Below are 16,598 nucleotides of genomic sequence, written 5' to 3' on the forward strand. Positions count from 1 at the left end.
CAGCTTCCTGCTGTCTTCCATTGTGAAGATGAGGGAGGTGAGAACGTAAAGGATGCGATTGCCTCCCCTGTAAATGGCCTCCCACATACTGTCTGTTTTTACGGCATGTATTGAGGCCCCTTCTTAGTCAGGTCTCCCTTGATAAAGATGTCCTTCCTCAATGGGACTTCCTGGTTCAATAAAGGTTAAATATAATTGAAAAAATTGGTTACTTTCACACCTGTATGCCATCAAACCTATTCCAGAGCCATAGCACTGGTCTAGTATACAATTTGGAGGTAGCCGTGTTGCCTATAGGCTCAACACTTGCAACATTCATCTTTTTTTACCATTCCAAAACGACCATTAAGCCCCATTCATGACTATCTACAGTATGTCTGTGCAACGTGCAACCTCATGCAGGCCAGTTAAAGCACACTGCAGCACGTCAGCAGGCTGCTAGAAGTATCAACCTCATAAAATGAGTTCTCTCAGCTTTAACATACCCACGCCTCAAAGTTGTAGCATAGATCATAGTGAGCAAAAACGTATCTTTGTATTTTTGCTGAACTTATAGCTCTCTTTGATCTCCAGCACCTGCTCAAAGCCACTGGATGTGTGCATGTTTCTATCTTATGGCTACTATCCTAGAACCCCGTGCTTACGTTTCCTCAGCAAGAGAAGCATTGAGAGTGACGGGCATTCATGTCTGGTACTGTATTACATAAGCAATCTCAAATGTGGCTTTGCAGCTTTCCCAGCACTTAAGATGCTACCAGCATAATGACTACATTTGGCCTCGTCTAAATGTCTGGTACTTCGCAGAGAAAATGAGCTGTGCCGTCTCACTTCTCATGTTGAGCCAGGCTACGTAATAAATTCTGATTGCAAGATACAATCTTGAAGTTCTGATCGTTGTAATTAGGTCTTCATCAGAACTGTGTGTGTGTGTCTGTGTGTTCGTGGGTATGCGTGTCTAGGTCTGTGCATCAGTAGGTGTGAATAGGCAATTTATTGTCATAGAGCTCTCTGGCACAGGGGGAACGAATCAAGAGTTCTGCAGCGTTTACTATCTTCCTGTCAGCGCTGACACCTCTGGTCGGCATCAATCTCTGGCTGTGGCCATGAAGGGCATGATTGGACAGTCTGTCAGCCCTCATACATCACATCCTGTCTCCACACAGGAAATCCATCCCCCTTCCCCTTATCTCGGTGCACTCTCAGCCGACAGAAATCTGGCATCATCATCAGCGATGGATGTACAGTACAACCCCTCCTAACTCTCTATTTTGCTGTACATCTCTCTCTTTCTCTATCGCTCTCTCTCTTTTTCACTTTCTCTCTCTCTTTTTCACTTTCTCTCTCTCTTTTTCACTTTCTCTCTCGCTCTCTCTGTCTATGCAACCGAGATGCGCACCACTGATTTTGAGGCTCCAAATCGATATCAGAGATCATGCATTTGATTAGAATGGACTGAAACAAATGCAGTTGTTCCATTTTCTTACTAGGCCCAATGCCAGTCTTCCATTTTGACATTCCTAGTGCCTCCTCTTCATGAGCTAATTGTCAATACATTGTGAAAAAGGGGGGAAAAGTGATTAAATAGTCTGAAAAATAGACTGCAAAGTAGGTCGTGTTCTTATGGCCCTGAAACTGATCAATGCCGAATATGAAAGACAGAATACTTTTATTGATATACTGTGGGGGAAATTATATTAGAGGAAAGATTTGATTTAATGACAACATAGGAGTCACATGCTATCTGGTCTCCCCAGGTGTGACAATGAAACTGATGGACGAGGTGGCCGGAATCGTGGCGGCCCGACACTGCAAGACCAACATAGTCACCGCCTCTGTGGATGCCATCAACTTCCATCGCAAGATCATGAAAGGTATGGAAATAGTAAACGGACTGTTGTCCGTACGGGTGTCCCTCAGATCTTAGTCCTTGGTCCCCTCCGATTTACTACAAGCAATGTAGAACAAAATGTGTCAATACTAAATAATATACAGTACATACTGCATAATTACAGGTAATTCACTTGATTGGAGATTTACTTACAGCTTTATATTAAATATATTTTATTTATTCACACGTTTGCTAGCATGACTGCTGTGGTGCAACGGTACAGTACGTCCCAGCTACTTTCATGGCGCTCCTTCTAGTGTAGGCTAACCTGCTAACTGATGATTAACAGCTTCAGAACACACCATTACCTGAGAATGTGTCAAATTCAACTGCCTTCATTTTTCAACCTTTGACAAGCAGCATGTTGCATGTGGATTAGCTAACCTGTGTCACATTTGAGCTTATCAATACCAGCCACTTTTGTTTTTTACCTTATTTCCCATTTACATTATTCCTGGCTAGGCTAATATTGCTTATTTCTCTAGTGCGAGGATATAAATCATTGATGGCAATCCATTACTTCCTGTTTCCTTACCTGGATGTCAATACAGTGAATAATCTATTCTCTGCTAGAGCCATTCCATGACACCGTTGACCCATATGCCATGTCACAGTCTTGGCTCAACAGCAATTACCCATCTGAAACTCCAGACCTGCCATAGTCTATCTGTGTGATGTGAACTTGACAGAGCTTTTACAATTTGTGAATCTTTAATAAACCGTGTTTAACTTGAAACCTATAAAACCATCGCCGGTGTTATCATTCCAGGGTTTATTTGGTTGTTTAGTTGTACAGGCTCATGCTTTTAGAGATGGGTTTTGTTCTCAACAAAAGTTTCTTCATCATGTACAGTGGGGCAAAAAAGTATTTAGTCAGCCACCAATTGTGCAAGTTTTCCCACTTAAAAAGATGAGAGAGGCCTGTAATTTTCATCATAGGTACACTTCAACTATGACAGACAAAAGAGAAAAAAAAGAGAGAAAAAAATTCCAGAAAATCACATTGTAGGATTTTGAATTAATTTATTTGCAAATTATGGTGGAAAATAAGTATTTGGTCACCTACAAACAAGCAAGATTTATGGCTCTCACAGACCTGTAACTTCTTCTTTAAGAGGCTCCTCTATCCTCCACTCGTTACCTGTATTAATGGCACCTGTTTGAACTTGTTATCAGTATAAAAGACACCTGTCCACAACCTCAAACAGTCACACTCCAAACTCCACTATGGCCAAGACCAAAGGGCTGTCAAATGACACCAGAAACAAAATTGTAGACTTGCACCAGGCTGGGAAGACTGAATCTGTAATAGGTAAGCAGCTTGGTTTGAAGAAATCAACTGTGGGAGCAATTATTAGGAAATGGAAGACATACAAGACCACTGATAATCTCCCTCGATCTGGGGCTCCACGCAAGATCTCACCCCGTGGGGTCAAAATGATCACAAGAACGGTGAGCAAAAATCCCAGAACCACACGGGGGGACCTAGTGAATGACCTGCAGAGAGCTGGGACCAAAGTAACAAAGCCTACCATTAGTAACACACTATGCCGCCAGGGGCTCAAATCCTGCAGTGCCAGACGTGTCCCCCTGCTTAAGCCAGTACATGTCCAGGCCCGTCTGAAGTTTGCTAGAGAGCATTTGGATGATCCAGAAGAAGATTGGGAGAATGTCATATGGTCAGATGAAACCAAAATATAACTTTTTTGTAAAAACTCAACTCGTCGTGTTTGGAGGACAAAGAATGCTGAGTTGCATCCAAAGAACACCATACCCACTGTGAAGCATGGGGGTGGAAACATCATGCTTTGGGGCTGTTTTTCTGCAAAGGGACCAGGACGACTGATCCGTGTAAAGGAAAAAATTAATGGGGCCATGTATCGTGAGATTTTGAGTGAAAACCTCCTTCCATCAGCAAGGGCATTGAAGATGAAACGTGGCTGGGTCTTTCAGCATGACAATGATCCCAAACACACCGCCTGGGCAACGAAGGAGTGGCTTCGTAAGAAGCATTTCAAGGTCCTGGAGTGGCCTAGCCAGTCTCCAGATCTCAACCCCATAGAAAATCTTTGGAGGGAGTTGAAAGTCCATGTTGCCCAGCAACAGCCCCAAAACATCACTGCTCTAGAGGAGATCTGCATGGAGGAATGGGCCAAAATACCAGCAACAGTGTGTGAAAACCTTGTGAAGACTTACAGAAAACGTTTGACCTTTGTCATTGCCAACAAAGGGTATATAACAAAGTATTGAGATAAACTTTTTTTATTGACCAAATACTTATTTTCCCCCATAATTTGCAAATAAATTCATTAAAAATCCTACAATGTGATTTTCTGGATTTTTTCCCCTCCTTTTGTCTGTCATAGTTGAAGTGTACCTATGATGAAAATTACCGGCCTCTCTCATCTTTTTAAGTGGGAGAACTTGCACAATTGGTGGCTGACTAAATACTTTTTTGCCCCACTGTATCTCATGGAAGCCATGTTACTTGATGAGGTGCATTTGATGAGAGAAGGCAGGTGGTTAGAGCGTTGGGCCAGTAACCGGAAGGTTGCTTGGATCGAATCCCCGAGCTGACAAGGTAAAAATCTGTCATTCTGCCCCTGAACAAGGAAGTTCACCCACTGTTCCCCAGTAGGCTGTCATTGTAAATAAGAATTTGTTCTTAACTGACTTGCCTAGTAAAATAAATACCATTTTGATTTCATGGATGAAGGAGTTGACAGTTGGTTATGTGGTAAGTACTAGCCCTTAGAAGCCAAGCAATTGTCTGAATTTCTTGCCAAGATTTGGAAAAACGTAGCCGTTAGAGGCTGAGCAATGAGCACTAAAGTTGTTGTGTTATGACATGATCCAGATACACAGTGCTGTATTTATTCCAGTAATGCCAGTGTTATGGTTGTCATCCAGCACGGTGTTCCCATCCCACCATGTAGGGATCAGTAGGAGACCACCATAGAGGTATGTGGTCTGTTAGCATTAAGAGAGTGTAGTCGATAATGGTGCCTCTCTGCATCTCATCCATCAAGAGTGGACAGACCCACTTAGACCTCTCAGATAGACACCTCAGACAAAAACGCAATCAATACTGTCACTGACTCAGCTGCCTTGGCAGCATCTTGCGTAAACCAATGCGTTCGGGCCGTGTGATCGCTGTTGAATACACGCACCGGTGAATACACACACAGGATGCAACCGTTTGTCTTTTTAGAGAACATTGACAATACGGGAGAGTCAAACAGGATGCTAGTGCATCAGGAATATGTCGTGGTTCAGCACAGAATGCTGGTCATCTCTTCAACCTGTCAACCCACACAAGGTAGGGGGGGTGTTTCCGCTTATCGGGGATGGAAAAAGACTGTATAAACCGACATGCTTTGAAAGCGGCAGCTTTCAGCTGATTGGTCTATGAGTTGTGGGTGGTCCCACCAATGTCCAACACATGTTCCCTTGGCCTACTCTCTGCACCCACACAATTAATGATGTGTTTATACAGGACTTTGACTTATGGTGTACAATGTTTTTGGTCCGCAAAACAGCACTTGAACTCCGTTGCAAAAACACCATAATACTCAAATGTTTGTAGCGGGAATGATCTTGTATTTTTTACTATGTCAGTGTCAAGGCTGTGAATATATATGTGTTACTTGCGATGTATGCGTTACCTGCTCATTTTGAAATGCCATGAGCAGTATATGACACCTGAAGATTTTAGGTGAATATTCCCTTGACACGTGGGGGCATGCAGGCTTACCTTCCTAGCAGGAGATGGGAGATGGGTGAGAGTAAGTGACTTGTTCTCTACGTAGTCAGTTTCCTGGTCTGATGTATCCCATCTGGCAGTCTGTTTTGCGGCTGTAGAGGAGTTTGAGGCAGCGGTTCAATTTGTTTCTCTGCACCTCATCCATCACCCTGAATGTGTCGGGGAGAGAGAGCGAGAGAGAGAGAGAGAGAGAGAGAGAGAGAGAGAGAGAGGCCGCATAGGGAAGACAGATCAAATTCAATAAGGTAAATGGTGGATTTAAAGATCACTCTCACTACCATGTATCACATGGTTTGACTGAGCCCTTAATGTGCCCCCCCAGTTGCCTTTTCACCTCATTTAACACCTGATATATGTAACAAAAGGCTAATCTCAATAGGCAGTCCAGGTAAATCATGACATCATAAGTGGGGCCTTTCCTGTTTGTTTCTCTATTGCTCCTCTATTGTTCCTCAAGCAAGAGGGGGGGGCGATGACATCAGGGATTCCCATCAGACCAACTCCCTGAATGCCTTACTCCTGGTTTGCAGTTGTGTCTAAAAAACACTATTTTGCTTAAACATTTGTTTTACCCTTTTGTTTGTGTACTTTACTGTATTCATACTTGGGATATTGCTTTTCAACAGTAAAAGTTTGAAAATGACTGGAGGAAGTCTTTAAACAAGTAGCAGTGCACTCTTCCACACAGCGCCGAGACTCCAACCTACTTTTCTCCGTAAATGGAAACTAATGTTTTAATCCCATAAGAGTCTAAATCCTGTCTAAACCGGGGCTGGGGGTACTACTAAGCTAAACTCAGCAAAAAAAGAAACGTCCCTTTTTCAGGGCCCTGTCTTTCAAAAATAATTAGTAAAAATCCAAATACCTTCACAGATCTTCATTGTAAAGGGTTTTAACACTGTTTCCCATGCTTGTTCAATGAACCATTAACAATTAATGAACCAGTGGAACAGTCGTTAAGACACTAACAGCTTACAGACGGTAGGCAATTAAGATCATAGTTATGAAAACTTAGGACACTAAAGAGGCCTTTCTACTGACTCTGAAAAACACCAAAAGAAAGATGCCCAGGGTCCCTGCTCATCTGCGTAAATGTGCCTTTGAGGACTGCAGATGTGGCCAGGGCAATAAATTGCAATGTCCGCACTGTGAGATGCCTAAGACAGCGCTACAGGGAGGCAGGACGGACAGCTGATCGTCCTCGCAGTGGCAGACCATGTGTAACAACACCTGCACAGGATCGGTACATTCGAACATCACACCTGCGGGACAGGTGCAGGATGGCAACAACAACTGCCTGAGTTACACCAGGAACGCACAATCCCTCCATCAGTGCTCAGACTGTCCGCAATAGGCTGAGAGAGGCTGGACTGAGGGCTTGTATGGAATTGTTTTAAAAAGGTCGTACCAAGGATTATTTTGCTATTTGATTTAGAATTTGAACACCCCTTGAATTATAAAAAAATATATATTAAAAAGTATTTGATGTTATACAAGCGCATTGAATAACAAATTCACTACATGGAACAACAGATAGTCTCTCCCCAAAAAATCTAAAGGAAGTTTGTTCTGAAGTGTCTATCCTATATCTGAGCGATATAAGAAAGATCCGGAAACATTATTATTATATATTTTTTTGTACATGTATTTAACCTCTTATTGTTGTCACTAAACAGTCTCCATATATACTGCCATTCATTTTGTAGACTGGTACCGGGGGACCTTGAGACGAGTCTTGTGAGGCCTACAACCGACATGTACGTGTTCATGAGAGTCTCACCTTCACACATAGGGGTCATATTCGTGTTTAGGCTAAACTGTTTGGGCGCTACAGACAATTTTGTGAGGAGGCCGATTTTCGTGTTGTGTCATGGTCTGACAAACACCACTCTTAACTCTGTGACCTTTCACCCCAGATGCGGAACTGTTACTTCGGCGGATGCGGTGGATTGAGACGCAGATATCTCTAACTTTAAACAGAGAGATTTTGACGGGGATGTTTTTATGACGCTAATTCGATTTCTGCAGGGGCGCGGACATTGATCTTAGGGGGTTGAAGGGTTTCATTGGGCTATTACTGGACTACTTTTGTGTTTGTCTCACTGTTTTTGTACAGACTAGAATCAGGACCATTTGAAAGATCTAGGATGAGTGTGTTTACCACTTGAGACCAGTACTAGACCCAAAGCAAAAACCATCAGAACTCGTGGTGCCGAGTTGAACCCCCCTGACTGTATAGACTGTATTTTCAGTAGTTCAGGCATTACAAGGAGAGGCATGTCTCGTAAGGCTGTATCTCTCATCTGGCCGAGTGTAATGGAAAAATAAAAGAGGTGAAATTGTGATGAGATCCAGAGTTGATAAGATCAAAGCGAGCAGACGTGAGAGGGAAACTTTGGATGACGAGTGTGTTTCCTGGCACGGTTGACGCACGTCTGTGCAAAGTCTCTGGTCTCAGTGCCAGCGGCAGATGTACTTTCTAGATATACTGCCTGTTTGGCCTTTCAGGTTCACGTCCACATTTTTTGTATGTTTTCCGTTCAGTTTTATTGTGAATGGGCCTAGGTTTTGCACATTTGATGAGTTATTTTGAATGCAGCCATGTTGCAGATGCATTGAAATGTTCATTAAAAAAGAATGACTTTGAACAATAAAAACTACATTTTTCTTCTTAATACACCATAAAGTGGTCAACCAATAACGTTTTTTTTTTTTACAGCACCGATTATATTCCGTGTCTATGTTCTCAACAAAGACCATTAGCAAAAACCAACCAGATGTAAATTCACACTTAGTTGTCGTCTTGTGCCGGAGGATATGCTGCTGTGAGCACTTTGTAGTTGTTAAACATGGTTGGCTGAGATAAAAGTGAACAAGGATGAAAAACAAATAAGTCTTAATTAATCCCTGGGTGGATGGAACATTAAAAAAGTTGAGTTGTTCAGTGCTTATAAATAAAGATTTGTTCATTCTTTGCATGAAACCTTTCACTCAGAGGCACAGGCAACAGATATTGTGTTGTACAAGTCATTGAATGACTTTGTAATAAACATGTGACGAAGCCAGTGTTGAGGTTTTTCGGTCTTGCAAAGCCAAATTCTAAACTGTTGCCTGGCATCTTGGAACCTTCGACTTGTAATTCCTGTGCCTACTCATAGTTTGACTTTAATCTCTCGCAAATCTGAACCGGAACACAGGTTCAGAGGTCTAATTCACTTCCAGAACCCCGTACTTTAGCCAACTCGGACTATTATTGTCACACCATTGGCAACATTTTACTTATAGTAATGCACAGCATGGCTTAAATTGCTGTAATACTGACAAATCCTCTAGCCACGAGATGTCTCAACTTCCCTTTGAAAATTGTCCACAAGGAGGTGGCGATTATTTATGTAGATATCACGTCAAATTTGCTATATGTGGTAATTGCATGCTGCAGTATTCCTGTTATGTTATAGGGTCCATTGATGAAATGTTCCCTCTTCGTCCCCAGGCTGTGTGGTAACTGTCTCGGGGAGGGCGACATTCGCCAGTAACAAGTCTATGGAGATCGAGGTGTTTGTGGACGCCGATCCTCTGATAGAGGCTGAGAAGGGGAAGTATCGGGCCGTCACAGCCTTCTTCACCTACATCTCCCTGGACAAGCAGGGCAAGCCTCTATCCATCCCCCCTATGAAGGTACCGTATAAATATAATTCTTAGAAAAGTCAATTGACTCCAACCCCATTGCTTGGTGCCTACCATAGATATAGAATTATGTTCTAGGAATTATATTTCTATGGTAGACACCAAACAGCAGGGTTGGAGTCAATTCCGTTTGAAATTCAGTCTGTTCAGAAAGTAAATTGAAATGCAATTCATGAATTTCCAATGGGCTAAGATTGTGTTTGTGGGCAGCCAGGAGAATTTCAGCCCACAGCTGCAAACTGAATATGCATTGTCTTGTGTAAGTGACCAATTTAGTTGAGCACACTAATTGAAGACTTTCAGCCAACAAGTCCAGTGCCTGTATTCATAAAGCGTCTCTACAGTAGGAGTACTGATCTAGGATCAAGTGCCCCCTATCCTTGTAATCTTATTCATTGTGATCTATAAGGCGAAACTGATCATAAATCAGCACTCCTGTTTGAGACGCTTAATGAATACGTGCCCAGGAGAGTGTGGCAGTACATCTAAGGAGCTAAAAGGGTCATTCTTGAATTGCAGTAGCATTTGCGTCCCTCGCCTTTGCAACCATGAAAAACACTTTAAACCTGTTTGGGAAAGGCGTGCCGCTAGCGGGACACCTCAACAACATCCGGTGAAACGGCAGAGCGCCAAATTCAAATTAAATTACTATAAATATTAAACTTTCATGAAATCACAAGTGCAATACATCAAAATAAAGCTTAACTTGTTGTTAATCCAGCTGCCATGTCAGATTTCAAAAAGGCTTTACGGCGAAAGCAAACAATGCGATTATCTGAGGACAGCGCCCAGCACACAAATGCATAACAAATCATTTTGTTGCGACACGAAAGTCAGAAATAGCGATATAATATATGCCTTACCTTTGAAGATCTTCTTCTGTTGGCACTCCAAAAGGTCCCAGTTACATTACAAATTGTCCTTTTGTTCAATAATGTCCTTCTTTATATCCATAAAAACTCAGTTTAGCTGGCGCGCTTCAGTCAATAATCCACTCAGTTTCCCTCTATCAAAATACATACAAAATTAATCCTAAACGTTACTGATAAACTTTTCCAAACAAGTCAAACAACGTTTATAATCAAACCTTAGGTATCCTAATACGCAAATAAACAATACAATTTAAGACGGAGAATAGTATGTTCATTACCGGAGATAAATAAGAAAGAACGCGCTTTCCTCCACGCGCTTGGAAACACTACAGCTAAAATGGGAGCCACCTAGAAAAACTACAATTTCTGGGTCATTTTTCCAAAAACCAGCCTGAAACTCTTTCTAAAGATTGTTAACATCTAGTGGATGCCCAGGGAACTGCAATTTGAGTGGAATTGGGCTTATAATTATAGTACTCTCCATTGAAAACAGTGGTAAGGAGAACATGTTTTGGGGGGGATGGTTTGTCCTCGGGGTTTCGCCTGCTATATCAGTTCTGTTATACTCACAGACATAATTTTAACAGTTTTAGAAACTTTAGAGTGTTTTCTATCTAATTCCAATTATATGCATATCCTAGCATCTGGGCCTGAGTGACAGGCAGTTTACTTTGGGCACGCTTTTCATCCGGACGTGAAAATATTGCCCCCTATCCCAAATAGCTACACATCGTACATGTTTTTGTTTACATTGGTCTGTTTATCAATGATAAAACATACTGCAAGTCATTTATACAGCAACACTTTCTGTTTATGCATTGTTTAAAGCTAGAATCCTTAATTGGTGAAACGGCCACGTCAGTTTGGGATATTATACAACAACAAAGAAGTTACTGCAAACAACAAACACCGTTTTCTTCCCCTCTGACGTCACTGCACAAGCGATAGAACAGCACAATATGGACTGCAATTTTTACCTCGATGCGTGACGCTCCCCACCTCTGCTTCGTCAACAAAACAATAACTACGGCCATGGGGCGGACTGTAGTGCTGTTTTCCCCTTCTGCGGATTCCATCTTTAAAGTACTTAGAGTAAGCCAATTTGCTTGTCCCAGTAGTGACCCAGTAGAGTTGTATAGTGACATGTTTCGGGGATTTTGAGATCTATTGAGATTTAGATATCTATTATTTGTTTATGATAGAAAGTAAACAAACTACTTGTATATATTGTATAGATCATCAATAAAAAGGAAGACGCCTATTAAAATAACTTGTTTTTACAAATATCATATGTGTCCCGAAGTTTAATGTCATTGGTGTTAACGCCTTGAAAATGACAACGATTACAAAGATATACAAGGATCTTTAGCGTTCCCTCTAGTGGCAAATTGTTATTGGGGGAGGGGTCTATATTAAAGAAAAGTATTAGCTAATCACACCCTTTTAGTCTGTCATACATTTGAGAATTCTATTGATAATTTGATCAAAAGTGTCATTTGGTGTTACTCAATTTAAATGAAGGGAATTTACATTGTGAGCAAAATTATTAATCATATCACTTTAGTAAATTATTTTTAAAGGGTTCATTAGGTTAGATTTGAGCATCTGTGGCCTCCATTTCAGAAAATCTTATTTTACCTAAAAATGGATCATTGGTGTAACTCTCAAATGGTATAATCTCAGTTAACCCAGAACTAAAGTATTGCGTAATTGGTCAGATGCTCGATTAAGTTCTGGGTCCATACGTGTTAAGAGAAGAGACAAAACGAGGATCGGAACCCGGAACGAAGAGCTCCACCCTCTCTCTTGGCAAGTTAGGGGCAGGCCAAATGTCCCCTCCCCTTCCGAAATGTAAAAGATGCTAACACCTGGGAAACTAATACTGCTCATTATCGCACACATCCTGTGGTATCATGACAGACCTACATTACCATTTATGTTTACGTAGTCTGTCCGTGAGAGATTGTCATTGATGTTACTACTCCTACTGGTGACACAATGGTGTCAAAATGGTAAAACATATTTCAAGTCATTAAGCTGCCATATTGGTTGATTTAGAATGGGAATATATACCCAAATACATTTAAATATTATTTTGTTGTTGAGAAAATTGAAGTTCATTTTTTGATTTTTTTATGCCAATGCGCAAATGCCACTGCAATTCCAGAACGATGCAAAAGGCAGATGGAGTACATTGGTTTTTCCTGTGTTGTTTCTTTGAAAATAGGCTGGAATGGAAAATGTGCAAGATGAAAGGCTTGCAAGTTAGTTTTGATAAAAGCAAAGTGCGGAAATGAATTGATGTGGCGGTGTGTGTGATGTGTTTCTTAGAGCACTGTAGGTAATACAGAGCTTACCCCCCCACACACACACACACACACCTATCCGTAGCCACTCTGCTCTGTGTCGTTCTCTGTCTTGCCTTTACTACCATGCCAAGGGGATTGTAATACCACCAGTATACACTCCACCCTTTTGGAAAGGAACACCATCTGTCCTTCACAGACTGCATCCCTAGCCTAGACACTTCCTAGCCACATCAGAAAGACAGAACTGAACCCCCTCCCTTTAGTCTCCCTTCTCAGTAAGCACACATTTCCATTTCAGACAAACCTCTCTGGCTTTAGCATTGTCCTTTGTGCATTAATCAGCTAGGTTACCATTTTAGACGGTGTTTCAGATCCTGATCACAAGGCCTTTGTTTTCAGGGAGACCGACGAGTGACGTCGAACATGATTGTAATCTCTGGTGCACGATTGCTTTTAAAACGCTTTTAAAAACATCCATCTCTTTTAAGAATTAGGCCAAATGAGGCTGCCAGTGCTCCTGTGCTGAGTCATCACATTACTGGCAAAAACAATAACAAACATAACATTGTAGATTTCAGTGGCCCATTATGTATATTCCTCATGATACACTAATAGGAATAAATCAATATCAGTCAATCAGTACTAACAAGGGAGATAACATCTTTGGGGATGAGGGGTCGTAATGAAGACTTTTGATGGCTTGGCCGAGCGCCCCAACGACGGACGGTGTACCCATCCGTACACCATTGATCTGAACATTTCTATTCCTAGCAATCCCACTGAGCCCCAGAGGCTGGCATCACGTGCAAGAGGAAACGTGTAACGTGTATCACTACAATCAGCTGATGGTGAAATGAAATGTCAAAATAGAAATACATTACTAAATTCATATGGGTCATTTTTTGGGTTGATCTGCTATCTCCTGGAAGAAGGCGCTTTGTTTTCTAGGTCTTGGCTATCATAATGGATTTGGCACAATATAAGCTGAAAACCAAAAAAATCATCAAACTCATGAAAAGACTAAATAAACGGACAGTTGGTGTGTGTGTGTGTTTGTGTGTGTGTGTGTGCGAATTCTGGCCTTTGTGTGTTCTTACTCAGGGCACTGAACCATGTGCAATTTGAGCAAAAAGAGTGGAGTTGACTCGGTACTGAAATAACATCACAACGCAGTGTTTCGATTGCCGTTCACTCAGGGTCTATAAAAAATAATATGAACATTGGCTGAACAAATGTCAACGTCTCCTTCTGTAATTGCACTTGTCACGTTGTGACCGATTACACATGTTCCAACACTATAAATAGCCCATCGACAGGCCTCCGCCTGACATTTTTTGGCTGCAGGTAATTTTTGCTCTCTCAAGTGAAAAATCTCTGCCGTCTATTTTTAGCCTTTCCATTTTTAGCTCCGCAGGGAGGGGGGGAGTGTGTGTGTGGGGGGGGGGGGGGGGGGGGTAGTTGGGATTGGCTGCTAGTGTCTGTGGATAGGCGGAGGAGGGGAGCGGAGAGGGGGGAGAATCAGCCTCAGCATCAGTACCCTTGAACATGGCCACAGTAAGAAAATAGTGAAAATGAGTCAAAGTCCACTGACTGTGTGTCCCTGAAGTACGTTGTGTTTCCATGGAGCCAGGAGTGGTATGCCCATGTATTAGGCTCTCCTCTCTGTACAGATGGGAGGGACAGTAGATACTGGGCAAAGAGCAGACTGGACTCATTGGACAGACATCGACTTTTTTACATTTGATTTTTGCACCTCCAAGTATGATATGTTACGTTACAAATGCAATAATGGTCTGGTTACTTAAGACAGAAACAAAATGATGGGGGTCGGATGGGTGGGCATATACCATCTAGCAATCCAAAGGTTACATGTTGGAGTCGCGTTGGGAACAACTGTAACATTTTAGCTAAACCTTCCCCTAACCCTTTTCCTTAACTTAATTCACCTAACCTGCTATGTAAATTATCCTAACCTTTGTTATTAGTTCTCCTAACCTTTTAAGTAAATTCTCCTAACTTTTGTCATTTGTTCAGCTAACTAAAAATGTACCTCCTAAGTAGCCTGGTTTCAGAAAAAGATGTATAATACTATAATACGAATGACAAGTTACTTCATCCAATTCGTATGATATTGTACGACCACTTTTTAATTCATGACGTGACCTAACGTCAAGTAATATATCATACTAAATGGAGGGAACTCATTTACATACCAAATCCTACAAATTTCCCTGAGGCCAGGTTGCAAAGAGATTAAGAAACATTTTGTGATGGAGAGAGAGAGAGCTGGAGGGCGAGAGAGAGAGAGAGAGAGAGATGGAGAGAAAGACGAGGAGAAAGAGGGAGGGAAAGATGGAGAGAGAGAGAGAGAAAGAGAAAGGTGGAGAGAAAGAGAGAGATGGAGAGGGAGAGAATAAAGATGGAGAGAAAGATTGGGCGAGAGGAAGAGGAGGGGGAAAAGGAGAGAGTGACTTGACAGCCCTGGGTTTTTACTCCTCTTTCTGGCTCCCTCCATCCCTCCCTGCCTCCCTCCATCCCTCCCTGCCTGCCTCCCTCCATCCCTCCCTGCCTCACTCCATCCCTCCCTGCCTCACTCCATCCCTCCCTGCCTCATTCCATCCCGCTACAGAGCTGGCATAGTCTCAGCTGGCCCCTTTGACATGAAAACAAGCAGGGTTGTCATGGCAACCTCCACTAGATCACATGAAGCATCCTGCAATTATTTTTAGATGCCTCCCATTGAACATGATCATCAACCGGTTAATGGCTGTGCCCATGTCAGGATTGTACCGCAACAATGTTTTCGAAACAATAATTTTTTCAGGGTTAATAATATTCTCAAAGATATTTTCTACCCTGTCAAGTCCACTGATCAAAGGTAGTGAGAACAAGTCGACTTGTAAAATAGATCAATTTTGACGATGTGTGGATTGATGGCATATCATAGCGTATTAGATTCTAGAAGGGAGGGAATGAGGAATGAAAGTTGTTGGGATGAATCCCACCTCTGATTCGAATGAAAAGCCAACAGGGAGGATTTAGATTTTTCACTCAATGTGTTGTTTCATGTATTCCAGAAGCTTTTAATTGTGCAGCCACACGGTGTATTTGAAACTAAACACTATTTGGACTACAACAAATGCTAAGTTGAATAGTCAAAATGTCACCCTTTATCTCAAATAAACACACATACATATACACACACACACAAAAACACTCTCCTAATGGGGACCAAAACATTTATTCCCATTCAAAATCCTATTTTCCTTAGGCTTAACCTTAACCCTAACCCCTAAACCTACCCCTAACCTCAAAACCTAAACCTCACCCCCAATCCCTAACCCTAATTCTAATTGTAATCCTCACCCTAAACCTAACCCCTAAAATAGCCTTTTTCCTTGTTGGGCCTGGCGAAATATTCCCCACTTGTCCGAATTTTCCTTGTTTTACTATCCTCGTGAGGACTTCTGGTCCCCACACCTAGGACATCATCCAACCACATACCACTAGTGCAGATGGCTATTATTTTTCTCTCACTGGTTAGTTACTGTTTAGAGCCACTGTTCAGGCGAGGGTGGCATTTGGCATGTCACTGATGCCTGTGACTGCTCCAATAACAGGCCATGCCAACACAGCGGAGCCCTCTGGCATTTCTCTGGCACCCTCTGAGCTGGCCTCCCTCCACCCTGGGTGCCAAGTTTATGCCACCGCATCCATCACCACCCTCTCAGTCTGTCTACAGCCTTCTCCTGCCCTCCTTTTAGACAGCTAACAGACAACTGATCTGTAGGTCTCAGTACTGGGGCTGTGTCTGAAATGGCTCCCTTTTCAAGGTATGTTGTGCTGCTTTTGGCAGCCCAAACTCCAAAGGGTTATTTGCATATACAGTAAATCATTTTGAGCAGGCCCTGTTTTAGACTGCAGACGACTGTTCTGTGGGTTTGGGAGGTCATGGGAGTACTGGGACTGGTCTTGCATTTGAAATGGCACCCTATTCCCTATGTAGTGCACTACTTTTGGCCAGAGCTCACATTCCCTTTGTATCACAGGATCCCAGCTTGTACCTTTACTGCTTGCCA

General features: G+C 42.2%; 1 protein-coding gene across 7 annotated transcripts in view; it reads left to right on the forward strand.

The window, feature by feature from the left end:
- LOC139417254 (acyl-CoA thioesterase 7) overlaps positions 1 to 16,598 on the forward strand; it is an 80,866-nt gene that overhangs the window by 49,120 nt on the left and 15,148 nt on the right. For all 7 annotated transcript variants that reach the window (XM_071166505.1, XM_071166506.1, XM_071166507.1 and 4 more), the window contains 2 exons: positions 1,755 to 1,871; positions 9,145 to 9,329. In XM_071166505.1, the coding sequence (XP_071022606.1) occupies positions 1,755 to 1,871; positions 9,145 to 9,329 (302 nt within the window). The remainder of the gene's footprint in view (positions 1 to 1,754; positions 1,872 to 9,144; positions 9,330 to 16,598) is intronic.

This window comes from Oncorhynchus clarkii, chromosome 9 (genome assembly GCF_045791955.1).
Source record: "Oncorhynchus clarkii lewisi isolate Uvic-CL-2024 chromosome 9, UVic_Ocla_1.0, whole genome shotgun sequence".
Classification (NCBI taxonomy): domain Eukaryota; kingdom Metazoa; phylum Chordata; class Actinopteri; order Salmoniformes; family Salmonidae; genus Oncorhynchus; species Oncorhynchus clarkii.